At 48.4% G+C, this 16,182-nt stretch overlaps 2 protein-coding genes across 4 annotated transcripts in view; both read right to left on the reverse strand.

The window, feature by feature from the left end:
* The window catches only part of GFRA1 (GDNF family receptor alpha 1), a 445,406-nt gene extending 444,797 nt beyond the window's left edge, over positions 1-609 (reverse strand). The window contains exons 1-2 of one of the 2 annotated variants that reach the window (XM_077349873.1): positions 544-609; positions 205-302 (exon numbers count right to left, since the gene is read on the reverse strand). In XM_077349873.1, the coding sequence (XP_077205988.1) occupies positions 205-257 (53 nt within the window). In that variant the 5' untranslated portion in view covers positions 258-302; positions 544-609. The remainder of the gene's footprint in view (positions 1-204; positions 303-543) is intronic. The other variant, XM_077349875.1, reaches the window with a different exon arrangement.
* A 6,160-nt stretch (positions 610-6,769) lies between these two features.
* Positions 6,770-15,833, reverse strand: SPMIP5 (sperm microtubule inner protein 5). 2 transcript variants are annotated; one of them, XM_077347854.1, is made up of 6 exons: positions 15,766-15,833; positions 14,415-14,483; positions 12,913-13,134; positions 11,775-11,961; positions 9,010-9,110; positions 6,770-6,966 (listed from the first exon to the last, which is right to left on the reverse strand). In XM_077347854.1, exons 2-6 carry the CDS (start codon positions 14,470-14,472, stop codon positions 6,821-6,823), a joined length of 714 nt encoding a protein of 237 aa, XP_077203969.1. In that variant the 5' UTR covers positions 14,473-14,483; positions 15,766-15,833; the 3' UTR covers positions 6,770-6,820. The 2 variants fall into 2 exon arrangements, with proteins under 2 accessions (XP_077203969.1, XP_077203968.1); XM_077347853.1 differs by having other exon boundaries at positions 15,661-15,794.
* Positions 15,834-16,182: the final 349 nt, after the last annotated feature.

Genomic DNA, 16,182 nt, shown 5'->3' on the forward strand with positions numbered 1-16,182 from the left:
ACCTTTCACCAGCCCCAGCCCCTTCCCTTAGAATCACGGAATTGGAAGGGACCTTCCAGGGTCATCCAGTCCAACCCCTGCCACAATGCGGGAACTCACAACTACCTGCCCATTCATGGTGACCCCAGTTTCATGACCAAGTGATCCCTCTTTCAGGAAGCAACATTTTTTCAGACGTTCTGATAGACAGCACGTTCACAGTACCTTGCATACAGCAGAAATGGTGCATGCCCAACCAGAAGCAAGTCCTTGTACATGCAACACGATGCTTCAGTCTCAAGAAGCGTGGATACGATCGCCACCTGGAAAGGTTGCAGCAATGAAGCTTATATTGAAAGAGGCGGCGGGGGGGGGGGGGGAGCCTTTCTTCTTAAGCAGATATTGTGCTCAACACCTGAACTACTGAAGTTACTTCCCATAACCATAACCCTTTCCTTAACTGCCCAGAGCTGGAAGAGCCGTACTTTCCCCCTCACGTTCAAAGTGAAACTTCTCGCTTCGTTTTACAGCTGCAGCAGCAAGATTCCCCCGCCAGTCTCATACCTCCGAAAAGTTTTCTCTCCGGGCTCTGTCCTCTCGGTCGCAACAAATGACCGCCTTCTTCCTTGGTCAAAGGAGCACAGAAGCCCAAACGGGGGGCGGGAAGCCTGAGTCCTTGGTGGAGGGGAACGGAGGCATTAAAGAGGCAGTGCACTGCTTCCGTGGGGGGGGGTGTAGATTTCGAGATGCAACAGCTGGGACAGTTCCTCGTTGATCCATTTAACCCTCTCTCTGCAGATCTAGACAGGGGATTCTAATCGATTCAATGGTCAATCACAAATCTTCATGTAGCTGGGCTTAGTTGAGGGCTCCTTGCTTAACTTAAAGGACAGCACAGAGCAATTCATTTGGAACCCGCTATTCCTGATTGCCCCCAGGTGAAGACACTTAAGAAGCAGCCAGGAGTGAGACTCCACTGATTGGGGAAACATCCAAATTAAGATGACCAACCTCCAGGTGAGGGCTGGAGATCACCTGAAATTACTACTGATCTCTGGGCTACATAAATTACTTATTAATAATTTAAAACCTTTATTCTACTTTTCCTGGAGAGCAAGGCTGCTCTGGAAGGTGGTCCACATTAATTTGTGTTTGCCTTGAAACAGGTTTTTTATATCTCAGGATGCACAGAGGAAAGCAACTTATCTGAGGAAAATCTCTTGACTATACAACGTCATAATAACTGTTGCTTTGTAGGAATGATACATTCTATTTATACATTGATACCCCCAAACTCAAGAATGCATGAATTATTGAATTATGCAATATTAATTGTTGGTACAGGCCATTGAGGTCCCCATGCTCCAGCATCTTCCACTGCCCCTGAGCCTCCTTCCCATGAAACTAATGCCTGTACCAACCATTCATGGGCCCATCAGTATGTCCCAGTTATGAATTTATTGTTCTTACTAGATTTCAAGCCCATTTTAAATTTAAATAAAATGGGCGCTAGATGGGCTGGGGGGGAGAGCCCGTCCCCCGCAGAAGCCGGAGGGAAAAGGGGGGCTGGGAAAGGAGGCTTCTGTCAGGGCGGAGATCTCCCTCGCGGGTGCGAGGGAGAGCTCAGCCCCGGCAGAAGCCGGAGGGAAAAGGGGGGCTGGGAAAGGGGGCTTCTGTCGGGGCGGAGATCTCCCTCGCGGGTGCGAGGGAGAGCTCAGCCCCGGCAGAAGCCGGAGGGAAAAGGGGGGCTGGGAAAGGGGGCTTCTGTCGGGGCGGAGATCTCCCTCGCGGGTGCGAGGGAGAGCTCAGCCCCGGCAGAAGCCGGAGGGAAAAGGGGGGCTGGGAAAGGGGGCTTCTGTCGGGGCGGAGATCTCCCTCGCGGGTGCGAGGGAGAGCTCAGCCCCGGCAGAAGCCGGAGGGAAAAGGTGGGCTGGGAAGGGAGGCTCCCGCCCCCCCACCCTCCCCAAAGGCTCCCACGGCGTCCTGTCGGCCCCGGGAGCGGGCTCGCCGGGCGAGGCCGCAGCCGGGGCCGACAGAAGGCCGGCTCCCACCACCCCCACCCTCCCCCAAGGCCGGCTCCCACCACCCCCACCCTCCCCCAGCGGCGAACGGCGTTCTCTGGGCCTCCGGAGCGCCCTCGCTACCGCGAGGGCGCTCCGGACGCCCAGAGAAGGCCGGCTCTCACCACCCCCACCCTCCCCCAGCCGGGAACGGCGTTCTCTGGGCCTCCGGAGCGCCCTCGCTACCGCGAGGGCGCTCCGGACGCCCAGAGAAGGCCGGCTCTCACCACCCCCACCCTCCCCCAGCCGGGAACGGCGTTCTCTGGGCCTCCGGAGCGCCCTCGCTACCGCGAGGGCGCTCCGGACGCCCAGAGAAGGCCGGCTCTCACCACCCCCACCCTCCCCCAGCCGGGAACGGCGTTCTCTGGGCCTCCGGAGCGCCCTCGCTACCGCGAGGGCGCTCCGGACGCCCAGAGAAGGCCGGCTCTCACCACCCCCACCCTCCCCCAGCCGGGAACGGCGTTCTCTGGGCCTCCGGAGCGCCCTCGCTACCGCGAGGGCGCTCCGGACGGCCAGAGAAGGCCGGCTCTCACCACCCCCACCCTCCCCCAGCCGGGAACGGCGTTCTCTGGGCCTCCGGAGCGCCCTCGCTACCGCGAGGGCGCTCCGGACGCCCAGAGAAGGCCGGCTCTCACCACCCCCACCCTCCCCCAGCCGGGAACGGCGTTCTCTGGGCCTCCGGAGCGCCCTCGCTACCGCGAGGGCGCTCCGGACGCCCAGAGAAGGCCGGCTCTCACCACCCCCACCCTCCCCCAGCCGGGAACGGCGTTCTCTGGGCCTCCGGAGCGCCCTCGCTACCGCGAGGGCGCTCCGGACGCCCAGAGAAGGCCGGCTCTCACCACCCCCACCCTCCCCCAGCCGGGAACGGCGTTCTCTGGGCCTCCGGAGCGCCCTCGCTACCGCGAGGGCGCTCCGGACGGCCAGAGAAGGCCGGCTCTCACCACCCCCACCCTCCCCCAGCGGCGAACGGCGTTCTCTGGGCCTCCGGAGCGCCCTCGCTACCGCGAGGGCGCTCCGGACGCCCAGAGAAGGCCGGCTCCCACCACCCCCACCCTCCCCCAGCGGCGAACGGCGTTCTCTGGGCCTCCGGAGCGCCCTCGCTACCGCGAGGGCGCTCCGGACGCCCAGAGAAGGCCGGCTCCCACCACCCCCACCCTCCCCCAGCGGCGAACGGCCCCCGAAGCGCTTACCTGTCGCTGTGGGGGTGAAGCAGGGAATGGGGAGCCGCGCTTCGCGCGGCTCCCCATTGCCTGCTTCGGGCGGGATGGACACTTGGAGGGGCCAATCAGGAGCCGCTTCGCGGCTCCTGATTGGCCCCTCCGAGTTTTTATCCCGGACCGGTCCCGCCCTAACTCCTCCCCACTACCCCTTACTCCTTTATACAGTCCGTGGCGCCCGTGGCGCCACGGGCTGTGTACAGATTGTTTACTATTTATTAGTCCATTGTTTCATGTTTAATTTCTCTGTACTGTTCTGGTTCCTATGTTCCATGTGAACCACCCTGAGCCTCTGGGGAGGGTAGAATATAAATGTAATCAATAAATACTGGACATTCATATCTATAAACCAGCTTGGTGTAGTGGCTAGGGTTAGTTCAGACTTCTAATCTGGCAAGCTGGGTTTGATTCCCCTTTCCCCCTCATTCAGCCAGCCAGGTGACCTTGAGCTTGCCACGGCACTGATAAAGGTGTTCTGACTGAGCAGTGATACCAGGGCTCTCTCAGCCTCACCCACCCCACAGGGTGTCTGTTGTGGGGAGAGGAAAGGGAAGGCAACTGTAAGCTGCTTTGAGACTCCTTCGGGTAGAGAAAAGCAGCATATAAGAACCAACTCTTCATTTTCTCCATTAAGGGGAAAAAGTGGTTAAAAATGCAAATATTTGGTTCAGTTTGTACTTTGGACATGTACAATATTTATCCAAATTATATGTTGGCTGGCATGTATGGTGGCGGCCTCCCTCCCTCCCTCCCTCTGACTGGGCTCACCCCGCCTCCTGCGCGCCTCTCCCGCAAGCCCGTGTTGTGCAACTGCACAGTGTTGGCACAGGTTAGGTGGGAGCCACGGGTGGGCCTCTGCCTGCACAGCCACAGGGCCAGCCAGGGCACAGCGGTGCTGCCAGCCATCCTGCTGGCCGGGAGGGAGGGAGGGAGACAGGCAGGGAGGGGGCTCCGACTGGTGGGACTTTAAAGGACCCTGGTGGGACCCGGGATGAAGCCCAGGAAAGCGTGAGTGTCCCACGGGAGTTGGAATGCATGGGCAGTTTATGTATGGTTAACGGGAAATCTAGAGAAGGTGCCTGTTTTGTGGAAATGTCCTTAAAGTTCTTGCTTTGGGACATTATATGGTAACTGAGACCAGAACATAATGTTCCCTCTATTATATATTATGTGCCCATTATTAGATTTCTTTTTCTTTTCCAACAGAAAGGAGATAAAACATTTAATTAATACATTTAAACATGAGCACATATTGAACTGGTCAATTGACTAATGGTTCAAAATCCACCAGAATGTGATGTTGACACCTGTCTTCCTGAAATGGCTCTGATTTCTTTAATAACTTTATACCAAGAAGAATTTCAGTGGGTAATGCTTTGGAAAAAACTGCATTCTTGACTGAAGCATAGTTATCTTGCAAAGAAGCTCGGTCAGAAGAAAAGCTTGCCAGTCTCTTGTTGTCTTCTAGCCTCTATATCGCCTCCTGTTTCAGCCGCTTCTGGAATATTTATAATTTGACAGATTGAGGCATTGGTGCTGGCATGTGCAAGGGAGGCAGAAGGTTATGCTCCCCTTTAGTCCCAGTGTTAAGATCTTCCATGAAAAAACCTCCTGTTCCTTCCCATTCCACATCTGAGTCCTGCCGGTGCTTTTGCTTATGGCACCAATGTATTCATAGTAAACTATGGGTTACCAACCCATCCTCTTCTGATAATGAAATGGAGCAGCATTCACTTCATTGAGCACTGTTTAAATAAACAACACTTTACAAAGCTCTCGCATAAAATGTGAAGTTAAATGAATACCAAATTACTGTCCATTTCCATGGCTTTCAGTACTAATGGAGATATTTGTGTGACCTTTCCAAATGCTTACATAAAAAAAAATGACAACATAAAAAGATTTGTTGTTGTAAAATGCAAGTGACTATAAACCATATATTATTTGTAAATACAGCACGTTCTTGCATCATTCATTTCAGTGTCTCATTGGGGCTTAATTGGTATATATTTGGGTTGACAAACATTGTTCTCTTGTAAAGGTGTCAAATTCTTCAGCGATGTCAGTGACAAAAGGCCCGCTGCTGGTGATATATAAATTATGCTCCTTACCATATAATCAGTCATATCTATTAGAATGCTGTTTGCAACACAACATGTTAAAAAATGAGCCAGAGTTATGGGTCTTTTTTTCTCTTTATGGCGTTATTCAGAATGAAAGTTTTCTGTTTGAACTAAATGGTGAAAGGTTCAAGATTTGAGTAGCTTCATATAGAATAAGAAGCACTTAATTTGAGAAGCTGTGTAGCTATCAAATACGAATCAAAAGACAGATTTTGCTATCACCATTTTAAACCATTTTATCACCAAAGATATATATGGGTATATAGCATGGGTATATAGCATGTATATGCATGTATATAGCCAAGAGATCCGTGGATTGTCTGGCAGCCAAGCAAGGGACATTCAAAGGTGGTTTGCCATTTCCTGCTTCCATCTCATGACCCCTAGTGTTCCTTGGAGGAACTACAACCCAAACTCTTGGAGGTCTCCCATCCAAACACAAGCCAGTGTCAGCCCTTCTTGGCTTCTGAGAATTGATGGGATTATACTAGCCATGGAGCAATGTGATCATGCAGTCATTTAACCTGATAATCTCTGAAAGAAATTATTCTACCAGTATGCATTAATTAAGTCTAACCACAGAGTCCATAGGACTTATTCTGTTTTCTCATACTGTATTGTTTTTACCATTAGCCTTTCAGCCTAGGTCACAGTCTTCAGTTCTGTACTGAATATTAATAAATGTTATTATATAAAATACTCTGTGCCAAAAATACTAAAGAGTTCCTGTATGAGTGCCAAAAGTGTGCCTATGATGAAAGGTTTTTGCTTCTGTTTTAACCAGCAGAAATCCAGAAACAGAAAAGAGAAAACAAAAACACAACTGCAGCTTTGCTTGCTCCAAGGCACAATTACTTTTAAAAGACCTGAGTTTGAAAAGTGCCCTGTTATATGACACAGAGAGCTGTTCATTTCTAGAAGTCAGAATCCCCACTAGAGATTTGGAAGTCTCTGAGAAGCTCACTGGGTTGTAGCAATAATGTTCTGCAGTCCCCAAGATATGAAGAGAATGTTATGAAACTAAGACAATTGTGCTTTTCCCGATGCAGTTAACCAGCAGTACTTAAACAGCTTGAATTGGATCTAGTTTCCAATCTGGAGCCACTGCAGCTGGGCCTGGGAGAGCACAGCTTGTATGCGGGCTCACCATTAGGTCCTGGTGAGGACCCAGCAGCTGCATTCTGGACCAGTTGAAGTTTAAATGTGTTTCATTCCAATACTAATGAAAACACCCAGTGCTAGGTGTTTTTGCCCTTTAAATGCATAAAGACCCAAATTATGTAGATGGACATTTTTCTTCCCTTCATTTTGTAAATGAAAATGATGGGTAATGTACCATATTTGAAATTCTTGTGGTCCCTGGATCAAACATTAGTACCTTTTAAACATGACTGGTTCAGACAACTTTAATTGTGTGGTGTCAAAGATTACGCCAGGAAAACTATTGTTCCTTTTTCAGCTGTTCTTGAACTGTTTCATCCTTGCGTTTCTTAGCAAGATAAGCCCCGTAGCTCTTGTCATCATGGCTGCATGCAGAGCAACTTCGACACACACTACCAAAGGTCTTTCCAATGCCAGAACGTTCATCTGCAAGACACAAAGTTCTTCCTATGAATGAAAGCCATGTGACAATGATAGGTAGATCAGCACTCCATGCGCTCTGTAGCTAAGAGGGGTGGGCTACAGAGGCAACCAACTCCCATCTACATGGCATTTCCAAACACTACAGCACAGAAGAGGGATACCATGGTAATCATTTTCATGATGCTATATGATAATTTACTCTCACACTTTGCCTATGTATGAACTGATTACTTCCATTCTATGACATTGTATCTGAGGTGTGAGCACCCACAAAAGCCCATACCTTAAACAATACTCTGTTGGTCCTAAAGATGCCACAGGACTCTCAATTTGTTCTGCTGCTTCAGACCAACAGGGCTACCCACTTGAATCTATCGTTATCCTGGCTATGCAGAGAAGACAACTTGTATGGAGCAACGTGAAGCACAGGACTAGGAAGACCTGGGCAGAGTCTGCACTTACTTTGTTTATTCCATTGTCAATCCTGTTGAATTCAGATCGCTTTGAACTCGGGTCTTCCTCTTCCCCCCCTCCCCATTGAAACAGGAAAGTCTTCTGCACGTGGTTAGGGAGGCTCAGAAGAGGGGGGGGGGCAAATGGAGACTCTTTCTTTGTTTTCTTGAAGGGGGGAGAGGATCCAAGAAGTCAGAGGAGGGAGGAAAAAATCCTTTCTTTTCTTGAAGAGGGGGGGGGAGAACGAAGAAGGCACACAAAAAATCCAAGGCCGACAGAAGTTGAGAGAAATTAGGGGCTTCTCCTTGTCACATGACCACCTGTAGCCAATCACAGGTCCTCTACCATGGAGGAGAGCCCAGATTCAAAACAATGCGATTTTATAATATATTCAGGATTAAAAACACTCTAAGATATCGCACAATAAAGGTAGGGTCACTCTGGATCAATCCTTCTTGCTGCAGAAGGAAAATTTAAATCGCCCCAAATCCAAACGGAAATCGCATTCTGTGTAAAGGGCAGGGACTGAATCGACCTGGGGTTGGAATAAAAGCTCCGTGCAGTTTACACCCTGGTCTCCCTTCAAGTTCCCCTACAGTTCCCAATAAATAATTAAGCCAGGCTTTCTCAACCAGGGTTTTGTGAAATCCTGCAGTTTCTTGATGGCCCTGGAATTGATTTTCGAATGGGTGGGAGTTAATTAATTTTTATATATTTTTAAAATGTTTGGTAAACATTTATCAGGTGGTATGACCATATATGGTCATGTTGACCTGCCTCCTCCACCCCAAATGGCCATTGATGGGCCTGAAGGGGAGGAGCTATGTTTCTCAACCATATTCTGCACAATTGCACCACTTCTGGGGTTTCTCAAAGACTGAAAAATGTTTCAGGGGTTTCTCAATGGTAAAAAAATTAGGGTTGCTGTGAGGATAAAATAGAGCCAGAGGAGAAAAAGGGGAGAACCCATGTATGCTGCCCTATGCTCTATGAAAGAAAGGTGGGATAAAAGGGGAAGAAGGGGCTGTATCCTGTACATAGATAGAGGGGGTTGCATTCTGTAGAGCAGTGGTTCTCAACCTGGGGGTCGGGACCCCTTTGGGGGTTGAACGACCCTTTCACAGGGGTTGCAGCAGGGCAAGCAACTTGACTGTGGGTGCCATCCACACAACAGCCTTGTGGGGTAGATTGAGATAGAGTGTCCATCTGTCTGGAGCAGCGGAAAAGAGCAAGATCAGCATGGTGGGACAAGATGCAGAACTGAACTAAGAAACCCCGGAGGGAAAAACCAATTGATATACAATCATGAACAATGGATCTTCATGCCATTGGTCAGTTTCGGTTTAATTTCTGTGAAAGAACACTTGCATAATTTTATGGTTGTGGGTCACCACAACATGAGGAACTGTATTAAAGGGTCACGGCATTAGGAAGGCTGAGAACCACTACTGTAGAGGCATCCTACTAGTGGTAGTGCTTTGCTCAGCTGAAGAACCTCTTCGGAATCTCTGTCTAGTGATTCTAGAGACAGAATCCCTTGAACAGGCATATAATCAGTGGCAACACTAGTGTAATAAAATCCAGAATCCTTACGTGGAATGTGACCCGTGTACTTAGGCAACATCCCCTCAGGCCTGTAGCATCTCTGGAATCGGTGTGAGTCTCTGCGGATTTTGGAAACATGAAATTCTCCCCTAAAAGCAAAACATAAGTATTTAGGAATATATACTTTCCCATTTTCCCAATGTTCTTGACTAATATGATCTGGATAGCTCAGGCTCATCAAATCTCAGAAACTAAGCAGTCTCTGCCCTGGTCAGTCTTTGGATGAAAGCCCACCAAGGAACATCAGGGGCACCAGGTAGAGGCAGGCAATGGCAGATTACCTCCAACCATCTCTTGTCTTGAAAACCCTAGAGAGTCAGTGTCAGCTGACTGTGACTTGATAGCTCCCCTTCCAAAAATGTTTTGTAGACTGTTAGTTTGTTCCTTAGTAACCAGAGCTATAGTAAGATCAACCTTGTCATATTTTTCCTTCTTTTTAATTTCCCCCATGAACTAGCAAAATTCAGTGTTCGTGTCCCATCCACTTTGGGTTGCCATTCTTTGTCCTGTCAGTCCTTGTGCCTCACATCTGTACATCTTCCCAAGATATTAACTATACTAAGATGGGAGGAAGAGCTACCCCACTGGACCTGTCATCAGTTTGGTGTAGTGATTAGGGGGGTGGACTTCTAATCTGGCATGCCGGATTTGATTCTGCACTCCCTCACATGCAGCCAGCTGGGTGACCTTGGGCTTGCCATGGCACTGATAAAACTGTTCTGACTGAGCAGTGATATCAGGGCACTCTCGGCCTCACCCACCTCACAGGGTGTCTGTTGTGGGGAGAGGAAAGGGAAGGTGACTGTAAGCCGCTTTGAGCCTCCTTCGGGTAGAGAAAAGCAGCATATAAGAACAAACTCTTCTTCTTAATGAAGCTGGGGTTCCCTGATTTGGTCTGCAGAGTAAGTGCATCCCTTTTCTATGTTGGGTACTTATATGCCACTGAAATTGGTACTCTCTCACAAGCATTTGAAAAATAAAGTTATAATAAAGCTAGAATTCCTAGTGCAACAGAGGCCACTAGCTGTCAAAATAAAATTCAAGTAACCATTGAGGGCCTAATGATTCCCTGTAAATTTAAGTTCTCTGTTTAGAAATACCAGCTTGGTGTAGCTGTTAGGAGCGCTGACTTCTAATCTGGCGAGCTGGGTTTGTTTCTCTGCTCCTCCTCCACATGCAGTCAGCTGGGTGACCCTGGGCCCGCCACAGCACTGATAAAGCTGTTCTGACCGAGCAGTAATATCAGGGCTCTCTCAGCCTCACCCACCTCACAGGGTGTCTGTTGTGGGGAGAGGAAAGAGAAGGCGACTGTAAGCCACTTTGAGGCTCCTTTGGGAAGAGAAAAGCGGCATATAAGAACCAACTCTTCTTCTAAATTCCTAACCCTGCTGGTTTGTGGCTACATCTTTGGGAAGCAAATTCCGCAGCCCTTAAGCTGTTCAAGTTAAAACCTCTAGCACAGATGATGTATGGGGCCCCACTGTGTATAAATGCCAATATTTCCATCCTAGAAAAAAAACAGGCTAAATTTTTAAGATCCCTGCTCCAAGTACCAACCAGCATTTCCAACGCTGCAATCTGGGTGGAAACAGGAATGTATTCTGTCCAGACCAGAATATGGATATGTACATCCATGTACTGGTTAAAATTACTTTTTTCCACAAAGTGATTGCTTTACCTAATGATGTCTGAATCATTGGTTGTGCCGTGGATATCCACTCTTGAGAAAAAACTTTGCTCATATGGTCTATCCAAACAGTTAATACTGTCTCTGAGTTTCAACCGAGCAAAGGAAACGAATCCTAGATATCCATCAGCAACAGGATTTCAATCAAGTAAAAAATCCACTTTTTCCAATGCCTCCCTCCACTTAATAATTTGAGGCCATTACCTTATTTATCTAATCTTGTTTTCCCAGAACATGGGAGATCATTTACTGTCTTACGATATAACATGCTCCCATCCGCTTTTAGGGAAGGCTTATTCAAAAAAATACCCATCTGTGATCGTTTATGCATCTGCCAGGATGGGAGCATTGAGACAATGTAGGCTATACGATCAATTCAGGGGAGAACTTATACCTTCCCTACAGAATAAGCCCAACTCAGAGGTGATCAAAGACATGTTGTCAGACAAAAGCACAGAAATAACTTATGTTGTGGCCAGATTTGCTTGGAGAGCAATCAAAACAAGGAAGAGCTGGGTGGATTCGGAGCAACTTAGGTAGAGATAGTCTCAATTGCTTGAGATAATGCTTGTGAGTTTTAAAATTAGAATGATTCTTATAGCTGGGATGTTTTTAAATTTTATACTATTTTAGTTATCAATTATTCTTTTATGTACCTTGTTAATGCCAGATGTTTTTATGTATTTTGTAATTTGACTACTGGTCTAGTACCATAATAATAAAGACTTGACTTGACTTGGGAACCAAATCCATAGTCACCCAGCATCCACTACGAAAGGGGAAAGCTTAGAAAAAGTTGAGAAGTTTTAGAGAGAGAAAAGTGTCCATTTTCTCCAACTTTCATCTAATGCAACAGCTGGAATCTTTAAACTGCAACTTGCCTGTTTTTCCTCTACTGCCCCACCATTTAACATTTGCTTTTGTACCATTGGGAACAACATACATGCTGCAGCAGAAAAACATACACATTACCTGACTGCATTATTTGAATATATATGAATAACACCCTGTAAAGACTGCTAAGAGCCTCAGTGCACTCCACTGAAAGAACCCTGTGTCGACATACTTGGATTCCTTGCTTGCAGGTCCAGGATGGACTCTCTCTAACATGTCCTTAAAATCCTGATAGCAATTTTCTGCCATCACGTGGTAGCGCACTCCATGACCAAACTCTGTGACCTTAGACCTGGGCACAAATCCAGTCCAGCCTGGAATGGGGGGCTCAGTTAGACTTCTTTTTGTTTCCACAGGCCCTGCAAAATAATACCAGTTGAAAGCTTATTGAGGCCAATTGTAATTGTCCATGTTGTGAAATGATCAAAGGCTCAAACTTCACCCACTGTCAGAGGCCATGTGTTGACACCTCACCTTTTCTACCTGAATAAGATGTTGGTTCCTTAAGAGATTTAAATTAAAAAAAAACATTAGGGAAGCAGGTTGAAAGCTTACACTGGAACTGAATTGTTTTTAAAGTTAAAGCAAAACCAACTAGAGTTTTTCACAACTACCCTACCATCTCCTGCTTATGCTGTAGAGCAGCTGTAGTCAACCTATAGTCCTCCAGATGTTCATGGACTACAATTCCCATGAGCCACTGCCAGAAAATGCTGGCAGGGGGCTCATGGTAATTGTAGTCCATGAACATCTGGAGGTCCACAGGTTGACTACCCCTGCTGTAGAGTGTAGACGGTTTCAAACAATATATAACATACAATTCTCAGAACAGTTTGGGTTGTATCCTGTCTAAGTCCTATGCATGGAAGTGTGACTTACCCATCTCCCCTTTCTTCTTGCAGCCCAAAATGCTGCTATAGCAGGAGAGGTGGAGAGGCAGTGTGAAAGGAGGGGACTGGCAAAAATGGCACACATTTATGTACATGAGGATGGAATCCAGCCCTCTGTCTGGCCTGAAGTATTCACAACTGCCCGATATGGCAGTAGAGCTAAATATATGACATGGGAAGAAGCTTCTGGAGAAGGTGGTAGGACCAGCAAATACTCCTTGGGCAGAACCCCAGTTGCCCCCCCCCCCAGCCCTTTGTGCCCCTCTGCACCAACCAAATGCTGCAGCACAGATTCTTTTACCCTGCAGTAGCTGAAGGAGAAGTCGAGGGTTTCACTTGCCTATGTGATAACACAGTCAGTGGCAAACCTTCCTGTAGGCATGGCTATGCTTAAATTTGTTATAAGTTATTGAACTGTACCTAGCATGTAAGGATGATGCTTATAATTATAATCATCAAGTACTCCTATCATCTCTTCATTGGGGCAAATGGGTGGCAGCTGTGGAGTAGTAGCTGCTATGGTCCTCAGTTCATCCTTTTGGTCATTCTTCCTCCTGATTACATCACGGAAAGTATTCACACACCACACAGAATCATTTCCGAAACTTGTTCCAATCCGGTAGAACCTAAGAGGGATGTAGCCTATGAGGGAAGTTTACAAGAACAATTAAGAAGCCTTCAACCGGATAGTTCAGTGCTCCACACAGCAGGATTTCCTGTACTGCCAGCCACAAGATTACCACGCAGCAAACCCCATGACTTACTTCGCATGCACCTATCTTTACATGGACAAAACTGATGTTATATGGCACATTACAGGAGCCAGGTCACATGTATTCACAGTACCTCTGTGAGCCAATTTTAGCTGTGAGCAGTTCTTCATGCCAGGAAAACATACTACTCACAAACCTCCCACTTGGTATGACTAGGGCACATTATATACACATCCTTCAACTCTGACATGCACAGCGGTCCAGCGCTATTATTTTGATTCGATTTGATGGCAGCATTCAACAGAGTCAACCATGGGCTTCCAGTCCACCACCTAGCTGACATGGGGATCTCAGGCATGGCCCTTTAATGACTGCAATCCTTTCTCCACAGCTGGGGACAGAGGGTGGCAATAGGGAGGAGCATCTCCAAGCAGCAGGTCCTAAACCGTGAGGGCCCACAGGGAGCCATACTGTCCCTAATACTATTTAACATCTATATGTGCCCCCTTGCCCAGCTGATCTGGAGTTCTGGGCTGGGTTGTCACCAATATGTGGATGACACCCAGTTCTTTCTGTTAATGGTGCTGACATTCAAAACCCTAAATGGTCTGGGACTGGCATATCTGCGGGACCACCTCCCCCTTTATGACCCCCCCCCCCAAAGTGCACTATGGTCATCAGACCAAAACATGCTCAGGGACCCTGGCGCCAGAGAGGTAAGACTGGCTTCAACCAGGGCCAGGGCTTTCTCGGCTCTGGCCTCAACCTAGCAAAATGCTCTGCCGACTACAGACTACATGAGGGAGGGAAGGTCAACATAACTATATATGATTATATTGCCCAATATATGTTTAACCAATTAAAAAAAATATATACAATTAATTAACTCTCCCCCCCCCCTTCAGGAAACCCTTCCAGGGCCTTCAAGAAACACCAGAGTTTCACAAAACTCCAGTTGAGAAAGCCTGCCATAAGCCCTAACTGAGGGGTCCAGACAAGGTCATTACACAGCATATACTGGTGGCAACTAGAGCTCTTGAACAAGACAAAACTTGCAACCTGTGTTCTAATGAAAGTCTATTGTAGGAGTAGGAGACCACAGCAGGAGTTAGAAGCCATTCAATTCCTCCCCCCCCTCCCCTTAAGCAGGATATTCAGTGCTGACTGTGAAGTGGGATCCAAATTCAACCCAAGCCCATCCATCACTACCTGTATATCCTGGTATCAGAGGATGGTATTCATCTACTTGACACAGGGATGCTTTCATGCCTTCTCAGACTGTGATGAAAGAAAGGCAATATTCAAAATCTATCCCTACTACTGATAAGGTAAAGGTAAAGGTATCCCCTGTGCAAGCACCGAGTCATGTCTGACCCTTGGGGTGACGCCATCCAGCGTTTTCATGGCAGACTCAATACGGGGTGGTTTGCCAGTGCCTTCCCCAGTCATTACCGTTTACCCCCCAGCAAGCTGGGTACTCATGTTACCGACCTCGGAAGGATGGAAGGCTGAGTCAACCCCCAGCCTCATGGGCAAAGCTTTCAGACAGCTGCCTTACCACTCTGCGCCACAAGAGGCTCTACTACTGATAAACCTACTCAATTGTACAATTAAAGCACCCCTCTTTTCCTAGGTGCCATTTATGATTAAGTTGCTTTTCTGCAAATTTCAAACAGGAAAGCCTGAAAACATTCAAGGAACAAAAAGGGACAATCTAATTCAGGATTGTTCTCTCCAGCCGTTAATATTTGAGATGTTCATAAGCATCTCAACACAACAAGCAACTCTTCTAGTTTCCCTCTAGCCTAGGGTTTCCAACTCTGGTGTGGGAAATTTGCAGGTAGATCCTGGAGAAGGTGGAATCTATAGGCAGGTGGGAGCTTGATGAGATGTAATTTCCCCTAGTCCCACCTTCAACGCTGCCATTTCCTCCATGGGAACTGACCAAAGTAGCTTCAAAATAAATTGTAATTCCAGGAGAACTCCTGGAGGCTGGTCATCCTACTAGCTTTTGGAATTCCGTGTTATATTGGCTGTGCTCAGAGAGTATCCTAGCTAATGGCTGTTGGGAAACATACAATCACTGAATTTGCCTAATTTTTTAAAAAGTCAACCCCATCACGAGGCCAACCGTTTTGGATTCTAGGTATGACTCCTGGCATACAAAAACATGGCCAGTGAAATGAAGGAAGGCAAAGGGTTGCCAACTCCCCGTTCAGGAATTCCTGGAGCTTTGAGGCTAGAGGGGGTCTGGGGAGGTACTGCCATATAGACTCGTTTCCCCTCCCAAAGCAACTATGATATCCCAGCGAACTGATCTCTGTAGCCTGGAAACCGCTGTGATTCCAGGAAGCCTCTAGGTGCAGGTGGCATCGAGACGGCCGGGGACGCTTCTTAGAACCGGCCACAGAGCAGGCGGGGGGGGGGGGTGCAAGGGACGCTCGCCCGCTCTGACCCTGGAGGGAAAGCGGAGCAGCGGCTCTTGCGGGTCGGTCTCCCGCGAGTCTCCCGCTCAAGGAGCGACGCGTGGAGCGGGCAGCAGTCCCGCCCCCATCCTCACCGGCGGACAGGGCTGCTTCCCATCCCCCGGCCGAGCGCATTGTGACCTCAGCCGGACGCTCCTGGCGACACCGGGCGGAGACTCCCGCCACGCAGCCGCCCTCCGGAGTGCGCTGGGAGAGCTTCGCTCCTGGGAAAAAGGATTCTCGGCGGCCATGGCCACGTTTCTGAGGCACGCGCGCTAACAGTCATTTTTAATTTCATCGTCGTTTTCCCCGGGAAGCTTATTCGTTCATCACTCTATGGCCACGGGAGTCTGAGGAAGCCTTCTCCGAGACGGGGTTCATCGGGTTTGGGAAGACAGTCTAGCGCAAGGGTGACCAAACTGTGGCTCTCCAGCTGTCCGTGGACTACAGACTCAACGCTGGCAGGGGCTCATGGTAATTGTAGTCCATAGACGGCTGGAAAGCCACAGTTT

Source organism: Paroedura picta, chromosome 8 (assembly GCF_049243985.1).
Source record: "Paroedura picta isolate Pp20150507F chromosome 8, Ppicta_v3.0, whole genome shotgun sequence".
In the NCBI taxonomy this organism is placed as follows: Eukaryota; Metazoa; Chordata; class Lepidosauria; order Squamata; family Gekkonidae; genus Paroedura; species Paroedura picta.

Excerpts from the sequence above, each read along its gene's own strand:
- SPMIP5 (XM_077347854.1), bottom strand. The coding sequence starts at position 14,472 with ATGAAAGCATCCCTGTGTCAAGTAGATGAATACCATCCTCTGATACCA. Across the intron at positions 11,962-12,912 it reads GCATCATCCTTACATGCTAG|GGCCTGTGGAAACAAAAAGA; the intron begins GTACAGTTCAAT and ends ATTATTTTGCAG. Across the intron at positions 6,967-9,009 it reads GTACACGGGTCACATTCCAC|ATGAACGTTCTGGCATTGGA; the intron begins GTAAGGATTCTG and ends TGTGTCTTGCAG.